Raw genomic sequence first — 14,467 nt, 5'->3', positions numbered from 1 at the left:
TTTAAGTCATTTTTACTTTGTTTCAGATTAACGTCACACACGGGGGGGATAAAGAAGCACCAAATTGTTTTGGTATGTGTTTAGTGACAAACAATATCCAACCATCTGAAGCAATTTGATTTCTTCATAATTCATTTACACCTCTGTGGATGTGCAGGCAGCCTGACATGGCATAATGTGAAACACCAGACAAATCATAAATATACAAAAGGTACCTAAAAAACTGAATAAACAGCAAATGTATGCACATGAAAATCTATTTGATTCTATCATGATGATCATAAGATGCAACTGCTCTCCGATATGTGCTTATTACAAATCACTCAAAAGGTTTCATTAATACCTAATCAAGGTGGAAAGAAAGAAGCAGATTTTCTGTGCATGTGCAGAATCAATGTAGTGCAACCTGTAAGAAATCTCTGAGGAGAAAATCAAACTCAATTTTTTTTCAGTTACTTCAAATGTAGCCAATGCATTATATTAACTGGTTGTTAAAACCTCACATTATTCATTAGCCAAGTCTCATAGCTCCAGTACAAAAACAAGAGAGGCAAAATTTGGATATCAAATGCGTCTTGGCCCATCATCCAATTGATCTGAGCTAAGAGGAAAATTTGAGAGCATTTTGTTTGTATCCATGAACCAATTCTTTAAGTCATGGAGACTTTTAACAGCACCCAGTCTCTGTCTGTTCCAAATGTGGTGTAGGAATTTTCTAGAGCTTAATATGCTTTTCTGAAATTTAGAGGAACATGTGTTGGTAAAAGCAAACTAGAGGCTTTAGAGCATTAGTCAGCACATCCTGGGCAAACACAGATCCACAAAAAGAACAAGTGTAGATATGGATTACCAGGGCCCATCCACAATCAAGATGGTTAGAGTAAGGCTATGATATTGCTATTAGAGCTAAATGTTTAAAGCAAAAGATGAGACACCAAGAGTATGTCATATAAGAAGTGTACATCTTTAGTGTACCTCACAGCCCAAACACTAAGGTTGTTATAAGGGTGGAAAGAGTCAAGAGCTCTTACACTACAAAGAGAGGTATTGCAGAGTAACTGTCTGTTCTAAATGCACATATGAGCTGTTTTTGCTTGGTACTCCCATAGTTATTAATGTAGAGTCAACAAAGTCTATATTCCATACACACACACATACATGTTTTAAAATTCTGAAATTTTTGACATGAATACACCGGGGGGGGGGGGGATACACCTCTTGATGAATCATAAATGGAGTTCCCATGGTTCCAAATTATTAAGTTCAGTTACAATTCAGTTAAATTAAACAACTCTGGAAATAAACGGACTTATCGCTACTTAAGTGCAATTGGTAGCATCAAGACTTGCTTGTGAGTCCCAGTAATACTGCAATATCCCTGCAGACATGAGACATTTACCTTCAGGTGCTGCGGAAGTCCATTCCATACAGAAGTTATTCCTTATCCTCTATCTGACAAGTACTTTAAGAGACTGACTGATCTTAGATAGGATTTACCACATGGGAAATTATGAATTTCTGATATTACAATGACAATTCCTAGTTTATGAGTTTGGCTGAGGCTGTCCCATGGTAGAAATGGTTTTAAGCAAAAATGCCTAAAGACGCCAAACTGTGTCCTGCACCCAATCAACTACACACGTATGTTTATACTTGGAAATTAAAGTTAGTTCTAGAAGTAAAAAAACAAAATATCTAGTCAGGAGGTAGCAAAGCTGATCCAGCTCATGATGACAAAATATATTAAAAAAAAAAAAAAAACCTGACATGCTGGACTGACATCCTAAATGGCCTTCCAAAGATTGACCTAAGGTTTCAGCTGTCCAAGGTAAAACTAATTCATCTATGCACAAATGGCCTGCAGTGGTATTCTGTAACTCTGTTCTACTGTTTGTTGGTTGGTTGGTTGGTTGGTTGGTTGGTTGTATGCACACAAAGTGTGGGGAGAGTCATCAGTTTCTGTACAGCATGCTCCTGAGGCTGCATGTCTGTGTACAAGCAAACATGTGGCACTGGAAACATAAGCCCAGAAACTGCTCACACTGATGACACAGCTATGATGTCGTCATCGATGGCAGTCTGAACTCTCAGCAGCAGCAGATGTCACCTTTAGTCTCAGTAAACCTGATAAAGCTGATAGTTCCATTAGTAGGATTCCTTTGGATAGAGAGCAAATGATTTAACCATTAAACCGTTTTTAATAAGCTTCTCACTGCTCCAGAATCACAAATGGATGATAGCATGAAGATTACTGTCCAATTTTTCAATAAAGGGTTAGGTATAAACTGATTGACCAGTGATTAATCTTGGAGAATCTGCCAGCCAGGAATTAAGTATCTTATCACCCAAAGGTTGTCTTGCATTTCAGGCTGGTGGCTAAGGGAATGTGGCCACTTGGCCAGATCTATTATATCATCTTGAGCCTAAGGTTACCCTGACATTTCTTTTGTCTAGTACTTCTGCTACTGGGTTGATGTAAACATCATTGCTTTCTATCTCAGTAATATTAAGATACAGATGCAAAAGCAGAAATCTTTTACTCATATTATCTCAGCAGTTTTGAGTCCATAAGGTTGAACAGACCAGGCTCAATAGGTCCTATCCAACTCAACACCTTTGACCTGAGACTGATGAAGAGGGAGATGCAAAGAAAGTTGGCTCTCCAGCAAAAGGAAAAAGACAATGAGTGCATTTAATAATCCGATCATAATCTAATTTCTCCAGTAATCTGATTAGTCAAGTGGTCATATAAACAGTATAATCTGATTTCTTAAATAGTAGTGTGGCCTACAAATCAGATTATAATCCGATAAATAGATCTGGATTTTAGCTAAATAATCTGATTTCTTAACGCATGTATACCCTTACTCTCATTTTGGATTTCTCAGTCTGCTCATGTTCACAAACATAATTGGAGCTGTCCGGGAAGCAGCTAGCTGAATTAAATGCAGCACCCACGAAATGGCCATTAAACACTTTTAGGAAGACTCTGAAATGCAGTACATGCTCAAGGATAAGAAGAATTTGAATTGCACAGTATTAGTAACCATTAGTAGCGATTAAAAACGTGAAGATCCATATTTTCCAGTAAAGTGGGTCCATATTTACAAAAAGCCATGGCAAGTGTGAAGTTTGCATCACATCATTCTGTGAGATTATTGGTTGGTTACAAAGTAGAAATCTGATTATTACCCAACTCATGTAAACTCAGAGTTTTCCCATAATCTGATTATTCAATTGCATGTAAACACATTAATTGGATTACTGTTTTTCTGCAGTAATCAGATTATTAAATGCATGTAAATGCATTCGCTGTGAGAAGAGAATCTACATAATAGCCAATAGGAAGCCAGAGAAAATACAGAGGACAAGTCAGAGATCCGTGAAATTGTTACAATGGTGCCTGGTAATATGCACAAGATTTTAATTCTCTAAAATTGTTTGGTAATCATTTGCATACATTTAAACCTCGTCTCCAAGTCTCTATTCTTGTTCTCTGTGCCTGGTCAAAGTGGCATAACCTATCCCTAGCACAGAAATTTAGTGCTATTATGATCATGCATTTGTTAGAGCAGACAATGGCTGTGCATTGTCTTATTTTACCACTAGATAAACTTAGCCAATTGAAAAAGATTTATATTAATATATATATATATATATATATATATATATATATAATATATATACATATATATATATATATATATATATATATTTAGTTTCCATTTTAACAATAAAATCGTAAACATTTAAAAATGAAAACTTGACATTAATATTGCCAAACATAGCAATATGTTTTGGTTTGGTTCTCAAATAAATTTGCAATTTGAAAAATTCTGCTATACTATCACAAAGCATTGTGTCTGTACATGTTTAACTGATCCGTCTATCTCCATTTACTTCCAGACTTGTAAAGAAACCCTATTTAAACAAAATCAGGGAAGGCATCTCAGAAGGTTAGCATGTTAGATGATCTCAGGGATTAGAAAGGATGACTGCGATCAGTGTGGTGGAGCAACATACTACCATCACAGTGGGTGTGTCACATACAGCATACGTGAGGGAGTGCTGCTGTCATAGAAGTGAGAAATGCAGTAAATACCAGATTAAAGTCTGAAAGACGTTAGAGACTCAGAGAGAGAGAGAGAGACAGATGAGACATCCTGAATTACTGACTCCCTGTAACAGCAGTGCTCATTAAGTAGTGCATGTACTTTACTACCAAAATAAAAAGACTGAAGACACCATCCACTGCATATACAGACATTTCTGGACTCGTGCCTCAGCATTTTACAATGCTGAACATGGGTCCTGGTCATGTGATGGACCAAACCTCCTGAAGGCAGCTATGTTATACACTTCACAGAAAGAGTGCCATTGAATTGAAATCACAACCAAGTGCATTTTCTGGGTTAACCAATCACGGACAGCGTATGACACAGCTGGTTCTCAAACCGAGGAGGATAACGTAAAACATTGCATATGCTGATTAAAGTTTAGATACATGGTTTGGAAATGGTCTCATCAAACTTCATAACGCTACAATACTATTAACGCATTTAAACAAATAAATCTAAAAGGTCCTACCTGCAACTCACACCATGCCACCTCCACTGTGGTCTCTGTGTCTAGACCTTTGTAGACTGTCTTGAAAGACCCTCTCCCGATTTCGATATTGAACTTCAGGTACCTTCCGTCAGGTGAGGTGGCTACGGCTTTAGTCTCAATGTCCTCTTTCTCGTCCTGTTCCCATCGGCTCTCCAGTTGGCGGCGGGGTATAACCTTTTCGGATTTTATGACTTCAGTGTCCGAATCTGAACTAGCATCATGAGCAACGGTGGACGGAACCGACGCGTCCCATGTTTCTGAAGGTGAAGCGAGTTGTGGAGTAGAAGGATCCGGACTTGAGACAGGAGACGGAGATGAAGGAGTGTCGACTTTCGGTTCCTCTGTCCTTCTCTCGGATAAAATATTCTCGGCGGACCAGGACAATGTTTTCGAAAGTGTCCCATTATAAAACTGTGGCTCAAGATCCACATTCAACTTGTGAAGCACATACGAGTTCCTCCGTGCGCTTAGCGGCTGCGTTCGGAGCATTGGCACTCTGGATAGACAATCGCTATCTATATCAACAGGTAAACTTGGAAAGCTAAGTCCAGACAACTCAACTTCGCCATGTGACATGCTGCGAAGTGAGGACAAAAAAAATGGACGACAAATTTAACTAAGATTTAGACTCAATTTACACTTAGCCTAAATCGGTAATTATTTGTGGAGCTTTAAGTGGTGTTCCATGAGAACATCTTGTTCTCGCTGCATTTATTTAATCTGTTCGTGTTCCCTCACAAACGTCTTCAAGGGATTCTCGAGATGAAATCTAAGAAAAAGTCGAAAAGTAAATATATTGACATGATTAGAAACAAAAAACAACACTGCCTGCAGTAAGCGGATTTTACAGACTACATCGTTCAATGCAGATCAAAAAAACAAACAAAAATATTTAGTAAGATTAATGTGTAGACTCTTACCTTGGCGATTTACAGTAAAATAAAAAACGTATTGATTGTTGCACCGTTCAAAGGCACACGTTTCTTTACGCATTGGCTAGTCCGGTTTCCAGGTCTGATAAGGCAAGCTCGCAGTAACCTAAAGCTCCGTCAGACAAGCAGCCACTGTGCGCACACGCGCCCTGGCTCCTCCTCGTTTACCTGAAGGTCTCAGTTTTAAGTCTCACTAGGCTTCAGTCGGTTCGTCCGAAGACTTAAACGGGCTTTATGGTACCATGATAGTTTTTTGTGGCAGTAAACTGTATAACCTTCTTGTGATGCGTCGCTTGAACCAAACTAATTAGTGTTCTGTAAATTCAAAAATACAAACGTTTAGTGTAGTGCGATTTTTCCTACTATGCGATGGGTAACTCTTTACAGAGAAAATGATTGATATAAGAATTGTAATACATTTTTATATTTATTTATATTACTAAAAACTTTCCTTACAAAAGACCTTTCAGTTTTTTTGTCTTTGGTTTTAAGCTGCTGGGTGACGCAGTGGGAATATTGCCTTTTCACACCTCATATATCTGGCCAGACCAAATATATGGAAACATGAGGTGATGATATAAACGTGGACCTCAGCTGGCAGCACAACATCAATTTTTAAGAGAATTATTTGTTTACTTTGTAAATGTGTTTTAATCAGTTTCTGCTACATCTCCGCAGCTTGACCTGTTGTTTTTTGTTAGGGTTATTTGATTTAAATGTCTTAGAATAGCACATAGTTAAATGTAAATGTTGTCTGCATTATTATCAATATGATTAAATCATTTCACTTAAAACGATGAACTACATTAAATGAAAAACAATAAGGACAAATACTCTGGCCATTTAACACAGACACATGTCAGACCCTTACTCATATTTTCAGCACCTATCCCTGTTTTCTCACCAGCCTTTCCCCTCTTAATTCAATTTTCCCCCACAGATTTTTTAAATAGAGACTAGGTAAGGCTGCAAATAAGTTGCTTAGGCATTAACTTTTAAAAAGCACAAAACAGGCTTAAAGAGCTGTGAGGTTAGCAGAGCTACAATCAGTATGTGAATCACAAACCGAAAACCCTGCAGCAACCATATTTAGAGCAAAAAATACTGTTTAGCCTTGTTTAGCCAAAACTTGTTCAAATCTAATATACCAAATTGCAAATTCAGATTAGGTTCCAATGAAAACAGCGACACTGATGTCACATGACATGAAAATATAGTTGTAGCTATAGAAAATATTCCATTAGCACATATTCATACTGAAAACAATTAACCAAATTGACTAATATCAGCAGATATTTATGCTGTTCCAGCACCAGTGTAACAAGATTTTACCCAAAGTGGTTTTAAAATGCACTAAAAGCATTACAATCACCCATATCAGCATTGTTCTAGAATGATGATGCAAAGGTTATCTAAAACTGTTTTGAACATTTTTTTTTAGCGTATCTAACTACGTAAAACAGAATGAACAATGGAACAATTACATTTTTAGATTTGAAACAAGCAAAACATGAGCAGAATACTGAGTATATTTCTTCAATTGGTCTGAGGAAACAATATAGAGACGAAAATACGGCAATGTCTCTGCTCCTGGAGAAAATGAAACTATAAAAAATAATATAAATCTGAATAATATTAATATAACTAATGCTATGCAAGGGTGTGTCACATTCTTTAATTTCTACTGCCAAATTATACCTTAAACCTTGCTTAGTTAAATCTGCAAATATGGGAATATCCTTCATTAAATCTCAAACATATCCTAATTAATCTTCGATAAATCAGTATGCAGTTGAATGGTCAAAGTGTTCCATTATAATTGAATAGCATTATCGTACTAAATGTAGGTTTGTACAGCAGAGGGCGCCACCACAAGAAATGTAATAATTACAGATGTACAGTCGTGGCCACAAGTTTTGAGACTGACATTCTGGTTTTCACAAGGTTTACTGACTCAGTTTTTTAGATTCTTTTGTCAGATGTTTATACAGTATAGTAAAGTACAATTAACCCATTCTTGCCTAATCAGTGCTTGGAGTTGATCACAGTTTGTTTTTGTTTGTCCACCCTCTTTTTGAGGATTGACCACAAGCTCTCAATAGCATTGAGATCTGAGGAGTTTCCTGGCCATGGACCCAAAATTTCAATGTTTTGTTCACCGAGCCACTTGGTTGTCACTTTTGCCTTGTGACATGACGCTCCATCATGCTGGAAAAAGCATTGCTCATCACCAAATCGCTCATGGATCTTTGGGAGAAGTTGCTCTTGAGGAATGTTTTGATACCATTCCTTATTGATGGTAATGTTCTTAAGCAAAATTTTGAGCAAACCTACTCCCTTGGACGAGAAGCAACCCCACACATGAATGGTCTCAGGATGCCTCACTGTTGGCATGACACACGACTCATTGTAGCACTTATATTTTCTTCTCCGGACAATCATTTGTCCAGATATCCCAAACAGTCTGAAGGGGGTTTCATCAGAGAAAATATCTTTACCCCAGTCCTCATCAGTTCAATCCCTATGCTTCCTGCAGAATGTCAGTCTGTCCTTGATGTTTTTCTTGCAGAGAAGTGGCTTCTTTGCTGCCCTTCTTGACATCAAGCCATCCTCCAAAAGCTGCAGTGCGTGCAGATGCACTCACACCTGCCATCTGCCATTCCTGAGCATGCTCTGCACTGGAGGCGACCTGATCCCGTAGCTGCGTCCTCTTTAGGAGACAGTCCTGGTGCATGCTTTACTTTCTTGGGCGCCCTGAAGCCTTCTTCACTACACTTGAACCTCTCTCCTCGAGGTTCTCACATAAATGGTTGATTGAGGTGCCATCTTACAAGCAGAAATGTCCTTGTCTGTGTTGCCATTTTAATACAATACACTGATGACTGTATGTGTTTCCCTGGAGGTAACTATGGTTAACAGAAGAAAACTTCAAGCACTACCACCCTTTTAAAACAACCAGTCTGCTTTTCTAATCAATATGACAGAGTGATATCAGGTACCTTGTCCTTGTTAACACTTGAGCTAACGAGATGATCACTGAAATGATGTTAGCAGGCCATTTTTGGCAAGGCTAAAATGCAGTGGCTGGAATTAAGTACTTTTTGTGATTAAGTTAATTTTCATGGCAAGGAATTTTGCAATTAATTACAATTTATCTGATCATTCTTCACATGCTTTTACATTACAATATCAACCCCCCCCCCCAAAAAAAAGAAAACGTTCTGTCATTGCTCATTGGGCAACTATTGTGGTTTTAGTACCCATGAAGTTACACTGATTATGATGGTATTCCCATCAATAGATGAATGTTCAACATGTACACAAAATGCACCCTCTAAAAACTAACATTCTATGATATTAAGTTATTAATTACTTACAGCTTACATTTCATTTTATAGTAGTTAATGCATCTTTAATGTCTCCACCTCACTGAAAGCATATCAAAACCTTTCAAGGATTGCAACATAGATAAATGAAAACCAATCTCTAATTTATTTATACACTTTTACACTTGTATAAAATGTGGTCAGAAACAGATAGACAAGAAGATTAATGCTACTGGGAAAATTAATCAAATTGTCATTAACGGTATCGGCACTTTTATACAAGAACACTAGGTTCATCTCTTCAGATGTCTTTGCCAGGAAGCATTGGAATATCCCCAAAACATATTTTGGGTTTTTGATAGCACAGAGAGATATTCAAGTAGAACAAGTCTGCTGGGATTCACAGCACTACAATGAACAAAAAACTTTTTGTACACCACAGTAAGAATCTAATGAGCATCTTTTTCAGAAGTCTGATGTGCAACAAGTGTCAACTGACCCTTTAGTCATTTGCAAGATATCTTGGAGTGAAATTCCATGTCTTATTTTGCTAAAGTTACTGAGTAATTCTGTTTGTCAGGTGTAAAACCACCAATTCAGAAGGATTCCAAGGAAATTATGTATTTGAGGTTATCTACACAATAAGGACATTAAATGCAATGATTAAGTCAATGAGTTAATGGCATGCTGGTTTTCCAGTAATATCTTAAGACAGAAATACTTAACGGGATTCTACAAAAATCCTGTTTAATCTAGACTTAATCTGTGCCAGGAAATCCAGCAACTACAGTCCATATGCCAGAGATCTGATCCCAGTAGATCAAAAAATAAAAAGATCGGTCTGGGTTTAAAGGAGCCCAAAAATCCCCCTCCTAAAGTCTTATATGGAAAAGCATGACTCAGAAGAACTTGACTCCCTTCCCATCATCCAGCGTGATGATTTCTGCCTTTCCTTCAGCTTGCAGTGCCTGCAATGATCGCAGCAGCATCCACTCCTCCAGTCCATGGAACTCTGGGAAATTAGCACTTTTTTTTTTAGCATGTATAGTTCTTCAGTAGACATTACTTAAACATAAAGGACATTAAAACATATATGAGAGGACCCTGATGAATATAAACATCTTAATAAAACAACGTACTATTGTTTATATAGTGTTGTATGGTAGTTTAATGCTTCAGTGTAACATTTGTGGACCTAATGTTTATAACTTAGAGATTTTTTTTATGGATTTATTTACATGTGACTATATACATTCTAGATATTCTAGAATTACTTAACTTATTCTAAAAAATAAGCAAAAAAATGTATTTTACAAATTGTAAAACTGTATTGGATTTTTTTTTTTCAATAATGCAGTGAAGCTCTTTCCTCACAAAAAAAGGCTGAAATTGCACCAAATACCTTCATTTTCTGTGTCATCTCCATTAGAAAGTTCATACAGAGTAAACACTGAGTTGATCATGCCATTTTTAGAGACCTAGGGAAAACATAGTAAAAGGCTGAACAATTAAAGCATCTTTAGTCATTTAAATATATATATGTGTTCATCAGCCATTATTTAGATCTATATGAACACAACATTAAAACACCATTATTTTTCACTGAAATCCGGCCAACACATTTAGATATACATTTATCATGGCTGCTCCTATGAAATACTACAGCCAAAGCAACTCCAGAAAATGAAGTCTGTAAACATGGTGTTAGAATAGAACCTAAGCTCACCCATTGATAAATCAGACTGCCCCATTCCTCAGGCCTTCGCCACATGATTAAACAGCGCGTTTTATTTTTGTCTATCCATTCCAGGTTCCCTGTGATCAAATCCAATAATAAAAATGCTGTTTTTACAACTCCCTTGGATATAAATGTATGTCCATGATAACACGGTGACCAGAATTGGGGCAATATTTTACTACTTTGCTATTTAACTATTTAATTTTTTACTTCTCCACTTACCTTTCTTTCTCAATTCCTCAAAGACAACTTGTATGGCCTCAACTGACAGCTTTCCTGAGTAGCAAAGCTCAGAGAAGATAACCAGTGTTTTTAACTTAAGCATACTCAGCCTAGGTATGCCAACAAAAGCGTTTAATTAAAATGTCTGACTAAAATAAGATCACAGATTAATTATATGCATCTTAAAGTAGTAGTGTAAACCTTTATAAAGAGCTTTTTCGCCGTGTCATTCATACATTGGTGATGTTTAATTGGTGCGTAGAGCTGTGAAGGATACTCTCAATCTTCTTATTGTTGAATACTGGGCTTTCCTGCGCCTCGAGGACATCCAAAGTGTACAGTTTTCGATGACGGCAATACGAAAGCGCTAGCGAACACCATGCTGCCAGCTGTTTCTGTCTGGTGTCAACATTTGGCTGTAATCTACAAACAATTTAGCAGTCACTTTTTTTCAAGAAGGTAGACGCTTTAGCCAAATCCCATTAGATAGCTAACTGGCAAACTTGACTTATCTAGTTAGGTAACTAACCTAGCTGGCCAGTTAAGAAACACATGCATTTAATGCATGCATTGTATTACACGATGCGTGGCAAAAATGACTGGTAATAAGAGCAATAATTTCCTTTTCAACTGGTTTTCTTGGGCTCTATGCAGAAAATGCTAGGGTTGGTTAAGATAGCAATGAATACTTCCGTAGCGCGAGCTAACGCTAGCGACTATACACCTGGGTTGCACAAAAGCGTATCTACAACACCAAGAATACTTTTAATGCGGATATTTCGTTTGATATTTTCCTACTATAGACTGTTACAGTGTCATTGAAATCCAAGTACTCACGTGAAAAAAGGGGGGAAATTGTACTGCCAAGGCCACTCAAAACTCATCTCCAGTACAAATTCTGTCAACCTGCGCTCTGGCTGCAATGTCGGGTTCTGATTCCGGTATGGCAGTGTGTAGGAAACGCCTGTCAAATTAAAAGCCAAATGAAATCGCACAAAACCAATTAGTACCATAATCCTGGCTATTAGTACCATAATCCTGGCTATTAGTACCATAATCCTGGAATCTGGCGCAATCCTGAAGTATCTACGCTTTTCAAATGATAAATGAAACCCAACAGCGTTGCAATTTCGTGAGGATAAAGTTTATTCGTTGACGATAAAAGCTATACTTTTTTTCTGTGTTAAAGTTTAAGAGTATTTTATAATAATGTAAGGGGGAAATTGGGACAACATGCTGTTTACTCTTAACTAGTCCTCCACACACCAAGGGGCGCTGTTTTCCGGTGTCGTCGTTCTCAATCATACTTAGACGGCGGGAGTCTAGTACTGAGATAAATATTGTCCATCACTGATAAACATTGACAATGTTAAGAAGATATATTACTTATTATTTAACTATGTTCTGATGCTTTCGTTCACTGCATAAGGTACTGCAATATCTTCAAGTGATTCAAGAATTCCTTTGTGTAAGATTGGTGCAGCAACTACGCTATGAACTTTAATACTGTGTAACTTTAATGCCTATACCCGCTAGCCAGGAGCTAGCTAGCCAGTCATGTAGCTAGCCAGCATTACAGCAAATATAGCGTTAGCTAGCACAGTAAGCAATCAAGCTTCTCGAAAATAAAAACGTATTATGGAAACCTGTGTTAAGTTTTCCTTCAATGTGTACAGTTCCGTTACTGAAACTGCAGAAATTAAGGGTAAATTATGATGGGTAATGTTAGCTGGCTAGGTACCTGTTAGCTGAACATGTTCGTGTTAAATCAGTTCCCCAGCAAGTCGACGCTGGTTGTAATGACAGTTGTTTCTCTAACTAATTCACCGTCGCCATCTCTCAGCTGTCGCGATGCAGGCCGTCGAGGAAACGGATTCCTCGCTTGCAGACAGAGTAGAGTTGATGGGAGTGCGGGAGGAAGACGAAGCGAGGGACGAAGCGGGTGAGACGGGAAGCGGCGGCGCAGATGCGGCTGAAACGAATACGGAGACCATGAAGGATGCGGAAAAAGGTATAGAAGCAAGCAACATTGCGCATTCTTATTTAGGCTGTGCTGTTTTATGTTCCACTGAAAGCAATGAAGTGGGCTGGTAGACAGATTAAACCCAGTCTTGGACTAAACCTATGACTCTTCTGCTGCTAAGATAAGGAGAAAAACGAAGAAATGCAAGAAGACAAGAAGGAAGGAATTAAGAGAGAAGAAGAGACAAATGGATGTGGACAGGCAGAGGAGGACTGGGAAATCCCTTACAGTGACGAGGAAATGGAAGACCCCAAGAGCTGGATGCCTGCACCTGAAGAGATCAAACGCTTGTATGAGATCTTGGCTAGTGGAGAGATGCTGGAGCTGAAATGGGTTCCTCTGCCTCGAAGAGCACCAACTCCTCCTTGCACACCTTCTCCAGAGAGAGATGGAGAGGACTCACAGGAAGCCAGGCAGGAGGAGAGTGAACGCAAGTGGGTGGCTCTGTGTTTTCTACTGTTTTCTTAAAAGCCAGCAACTGAATTCCACTCAAACAATTATGGGAGGTAGTGATTGCATTGAGTTAAAGGGTGTATATATAATGTATTAAAACTAGTAAGGGTCTGGTCATGATATTTGTTTTGGTGTGGCTTTACTATATTTGGGGGTGTTACTACAGACGTTTTGTATTTTTGTTCAGTTTGGTACTTATGCTGTTTATTTAAGTCACCTGAAATAACTGGTATTAGGTCACAGAGCCAAAATGAAATATTCTTAACATCATGGAGCATCTTGTCTGTTTCAGGGCTCCTACACCAACTGAGTTTGATTTTGATGAAGAGCAAACTATTATGACACCCAAGAATGCCTTCCTCAGCCGGCGTAGAACACCAGGTATGACAACGTTGGAGGCACAGTCCACAATCATGAGTGTATCATTTATTGTTGTTTAGTTGTTAAGAAACCACTGTTCTCTCTCATGCCTTCCTGAGGAGTTTTCCACCATCTTCTTGGTCTTGCTCATTAGGTGACTGGGTCTGCCTTAATACAAAGCTCCTTTTATGATCAACAACAGTGTAGGGGTTAGGATTAGAACTAGAGATCTGAATTCTATCTCATCAGTTTTGTGTACTTGAGTCTCCAGAATAGTGATGAACTGAATCCCTCATATTCATCTGAATCTCTTGAACCCATCAAGCATAATAGGAGGGATGCTCCTAGTTTAGCAGATAAATGATGTTTTTTAAATTTCTCTTTCTTTGCAGGCTCGTCTGCCCGTTCTACAGTCAAGCGCGAGGCACGGCTCGATAAGGTACTCTCTGACATGAAGCGACACCGGAAGATTGAGGAACAAATCTTAAGGACGGGCCGTGACCTTTTTAAAAGTGACAGACCCCCTGCCGGGCCATCCCCGCTGGATCGTCTGTCGCCCAACAGCCAGAGGGAAAGAGAGAAGGAGAGAGAGAGAGACAGTGATCCTAGCACTGTCTTCAGCCCGAGGCAGAGGAGATACTGAGAAAATGAGTATGCAGACATTTTGGCCTAGACCCTTATTTTATGGGTTTTAGTGCCTGTGGTTTAATTTAATTTTTAAGAACGCAATTTTGTTCACAATTGTATACTGTGTTTTTTCACAGCCAAGTGTAAATATGTGTGGATTTAAATGTGTTACTGTCTG

At 38.3% G+C, this 14,467-nt stretch overlaps 3 protein-coding genes across 3 annotated transcripts in view; 1 reads left to right on the top strand and 2 right to left on the bottom strand.

The window, feature by feature from the left end:
- wnk4a (WNK lysine deficient protein kinase 4a) overlaps nucleotides 1-5,611 on the bottom strand; it is a 40,479-nt gene extending 34,868 nt beyond the window's left edge. Inside the window, exons 1-2 of the mRNA XM_027005125.2 lie at nucleotides 5,529-5,611; nucleotides 4,588-5,377 (exon numbers count right to left, since the gene is read on the bottom strand). Of these exons, the coding sequence (XP_026860926.2) occupies nucleotides 4,588-5,184 (597 nt within the window). The 5' untranslated portion in view covers nucleotides 5,185-5,377; nucleotides 5,529-5,611. The remainder of the gene's footprint in view (nucleotides 1-4,587; nucleotides 5,378-5,528) is intronic.
- Nucleotides 5,612-9,009: 3,398 nt separating this feature from the next.
- vps25 (vacuolar protein sorting 25 homolog) lies at nucleotides 9,010-12,655 on the bottom strand. Its single transcript, XM_027005118.2, has 7 exons — nucleotides 12,568-12,655; nucleotides 11,664-11,790; nucleotides 11,104-11,249; nucleotides 10,827-10,880; nucleotides 10,593-10,681; nucleotides 10,269-10,344; nucleotides 9,010-9,878 (listed from the first exon to the last, which is right to left on the bottom strand). Exons 2-7 carry the CDS (start codon nucleotides 11,708-11,710, stop codon nucleotides 9,766-9,768), a joined length of 525 nt encoding a protein of 174 aa, XP_026860919.1. The 5' UTR covers nucleotides 11,711-11,790; nucleotides 12,568-12,655; the 3' UTR covers nucleotides 9,010-9,765.
- The window catches only part of pagr1 (PAXIP1 associated glutamate-rich protein 1), a 3,587-nt gene continuing 1,258 nt past the window's right edge, over nucleotides 12,139-14,467 (top strand). The window contains exons 1-5 of the mRNA XM_027005117.2: nucleotides 12,139-12,255; nucleotides 12,670-12,837; nucleotides 12,971-13,283; nucleotides 13,595-13,683; nucleotides 14,055-14,467. The exon at nucleotides 14,055-14,467 is cut by the window's right edge and continues 1,258 nt beyond it. Coding sequence (XP_026860918.2) covers nucleotides 12,678-12,837; nucleotides 12,971-13,283; nucleotides 13,595-13,683; nucleotides 14,055-14,305 — 813 coding nt within the window. The 5' untranslated portion in view covers nucleotides 12,139-12,255; nucleotides 12,670-12,677 and the 3' untranslated portion in view covers nucleotides 14,306-14,467. The remainder of the gene's footprint in view (nucleotides 12,256-12,669; nucleotides 12,838-12,970; nucleotides 13,284-13,594; nucleotides 13,684-14,054) is intronic.

This window comes from Electrophorus electricus, chromosome 14, assembly GCF_013358815.1.
Source record: "Electrophorus electricus isolate fEleEle1 chromosome 14, fEleEle1.pri, whole genome shotgun sequence".
Taxonomy (NCBI): domain Eukaryota; kingdom Metazoa; phylum Chordata; class Actinopteri; order Gymnotiformes; family Gymnotidae; genus Electrophorus; species Electrophorus electricus.
This window is presented reverse-complemented; position numbering and strand designations above follow the sequence as displayed.

Bases quoted from the DNA above. Each gene is read 5' to 3' on its own strand.
- vps25 (XM_027005118.2), bottom strand. From the start codon at position 11,710: ATGAGTTTTGAGTGGCCTTGGCAGTACAATTTCCCCCCTTTTTTCAC. The intron at 10,881-11,103 runs GTATCCTTCACA...TTTGCTACTCAG, and splicing joins CAACAATAAGAAGATTGAGA to GAAAGCTGTCAGTTGAGGCC. The intron at 9,879-10,268 runs GTATTTGGTGCA...CTAATTTCCCAG, and splicing joins AGATGACACAGAAAATGAAG to AGTTCCATGGACTGGAGGAG.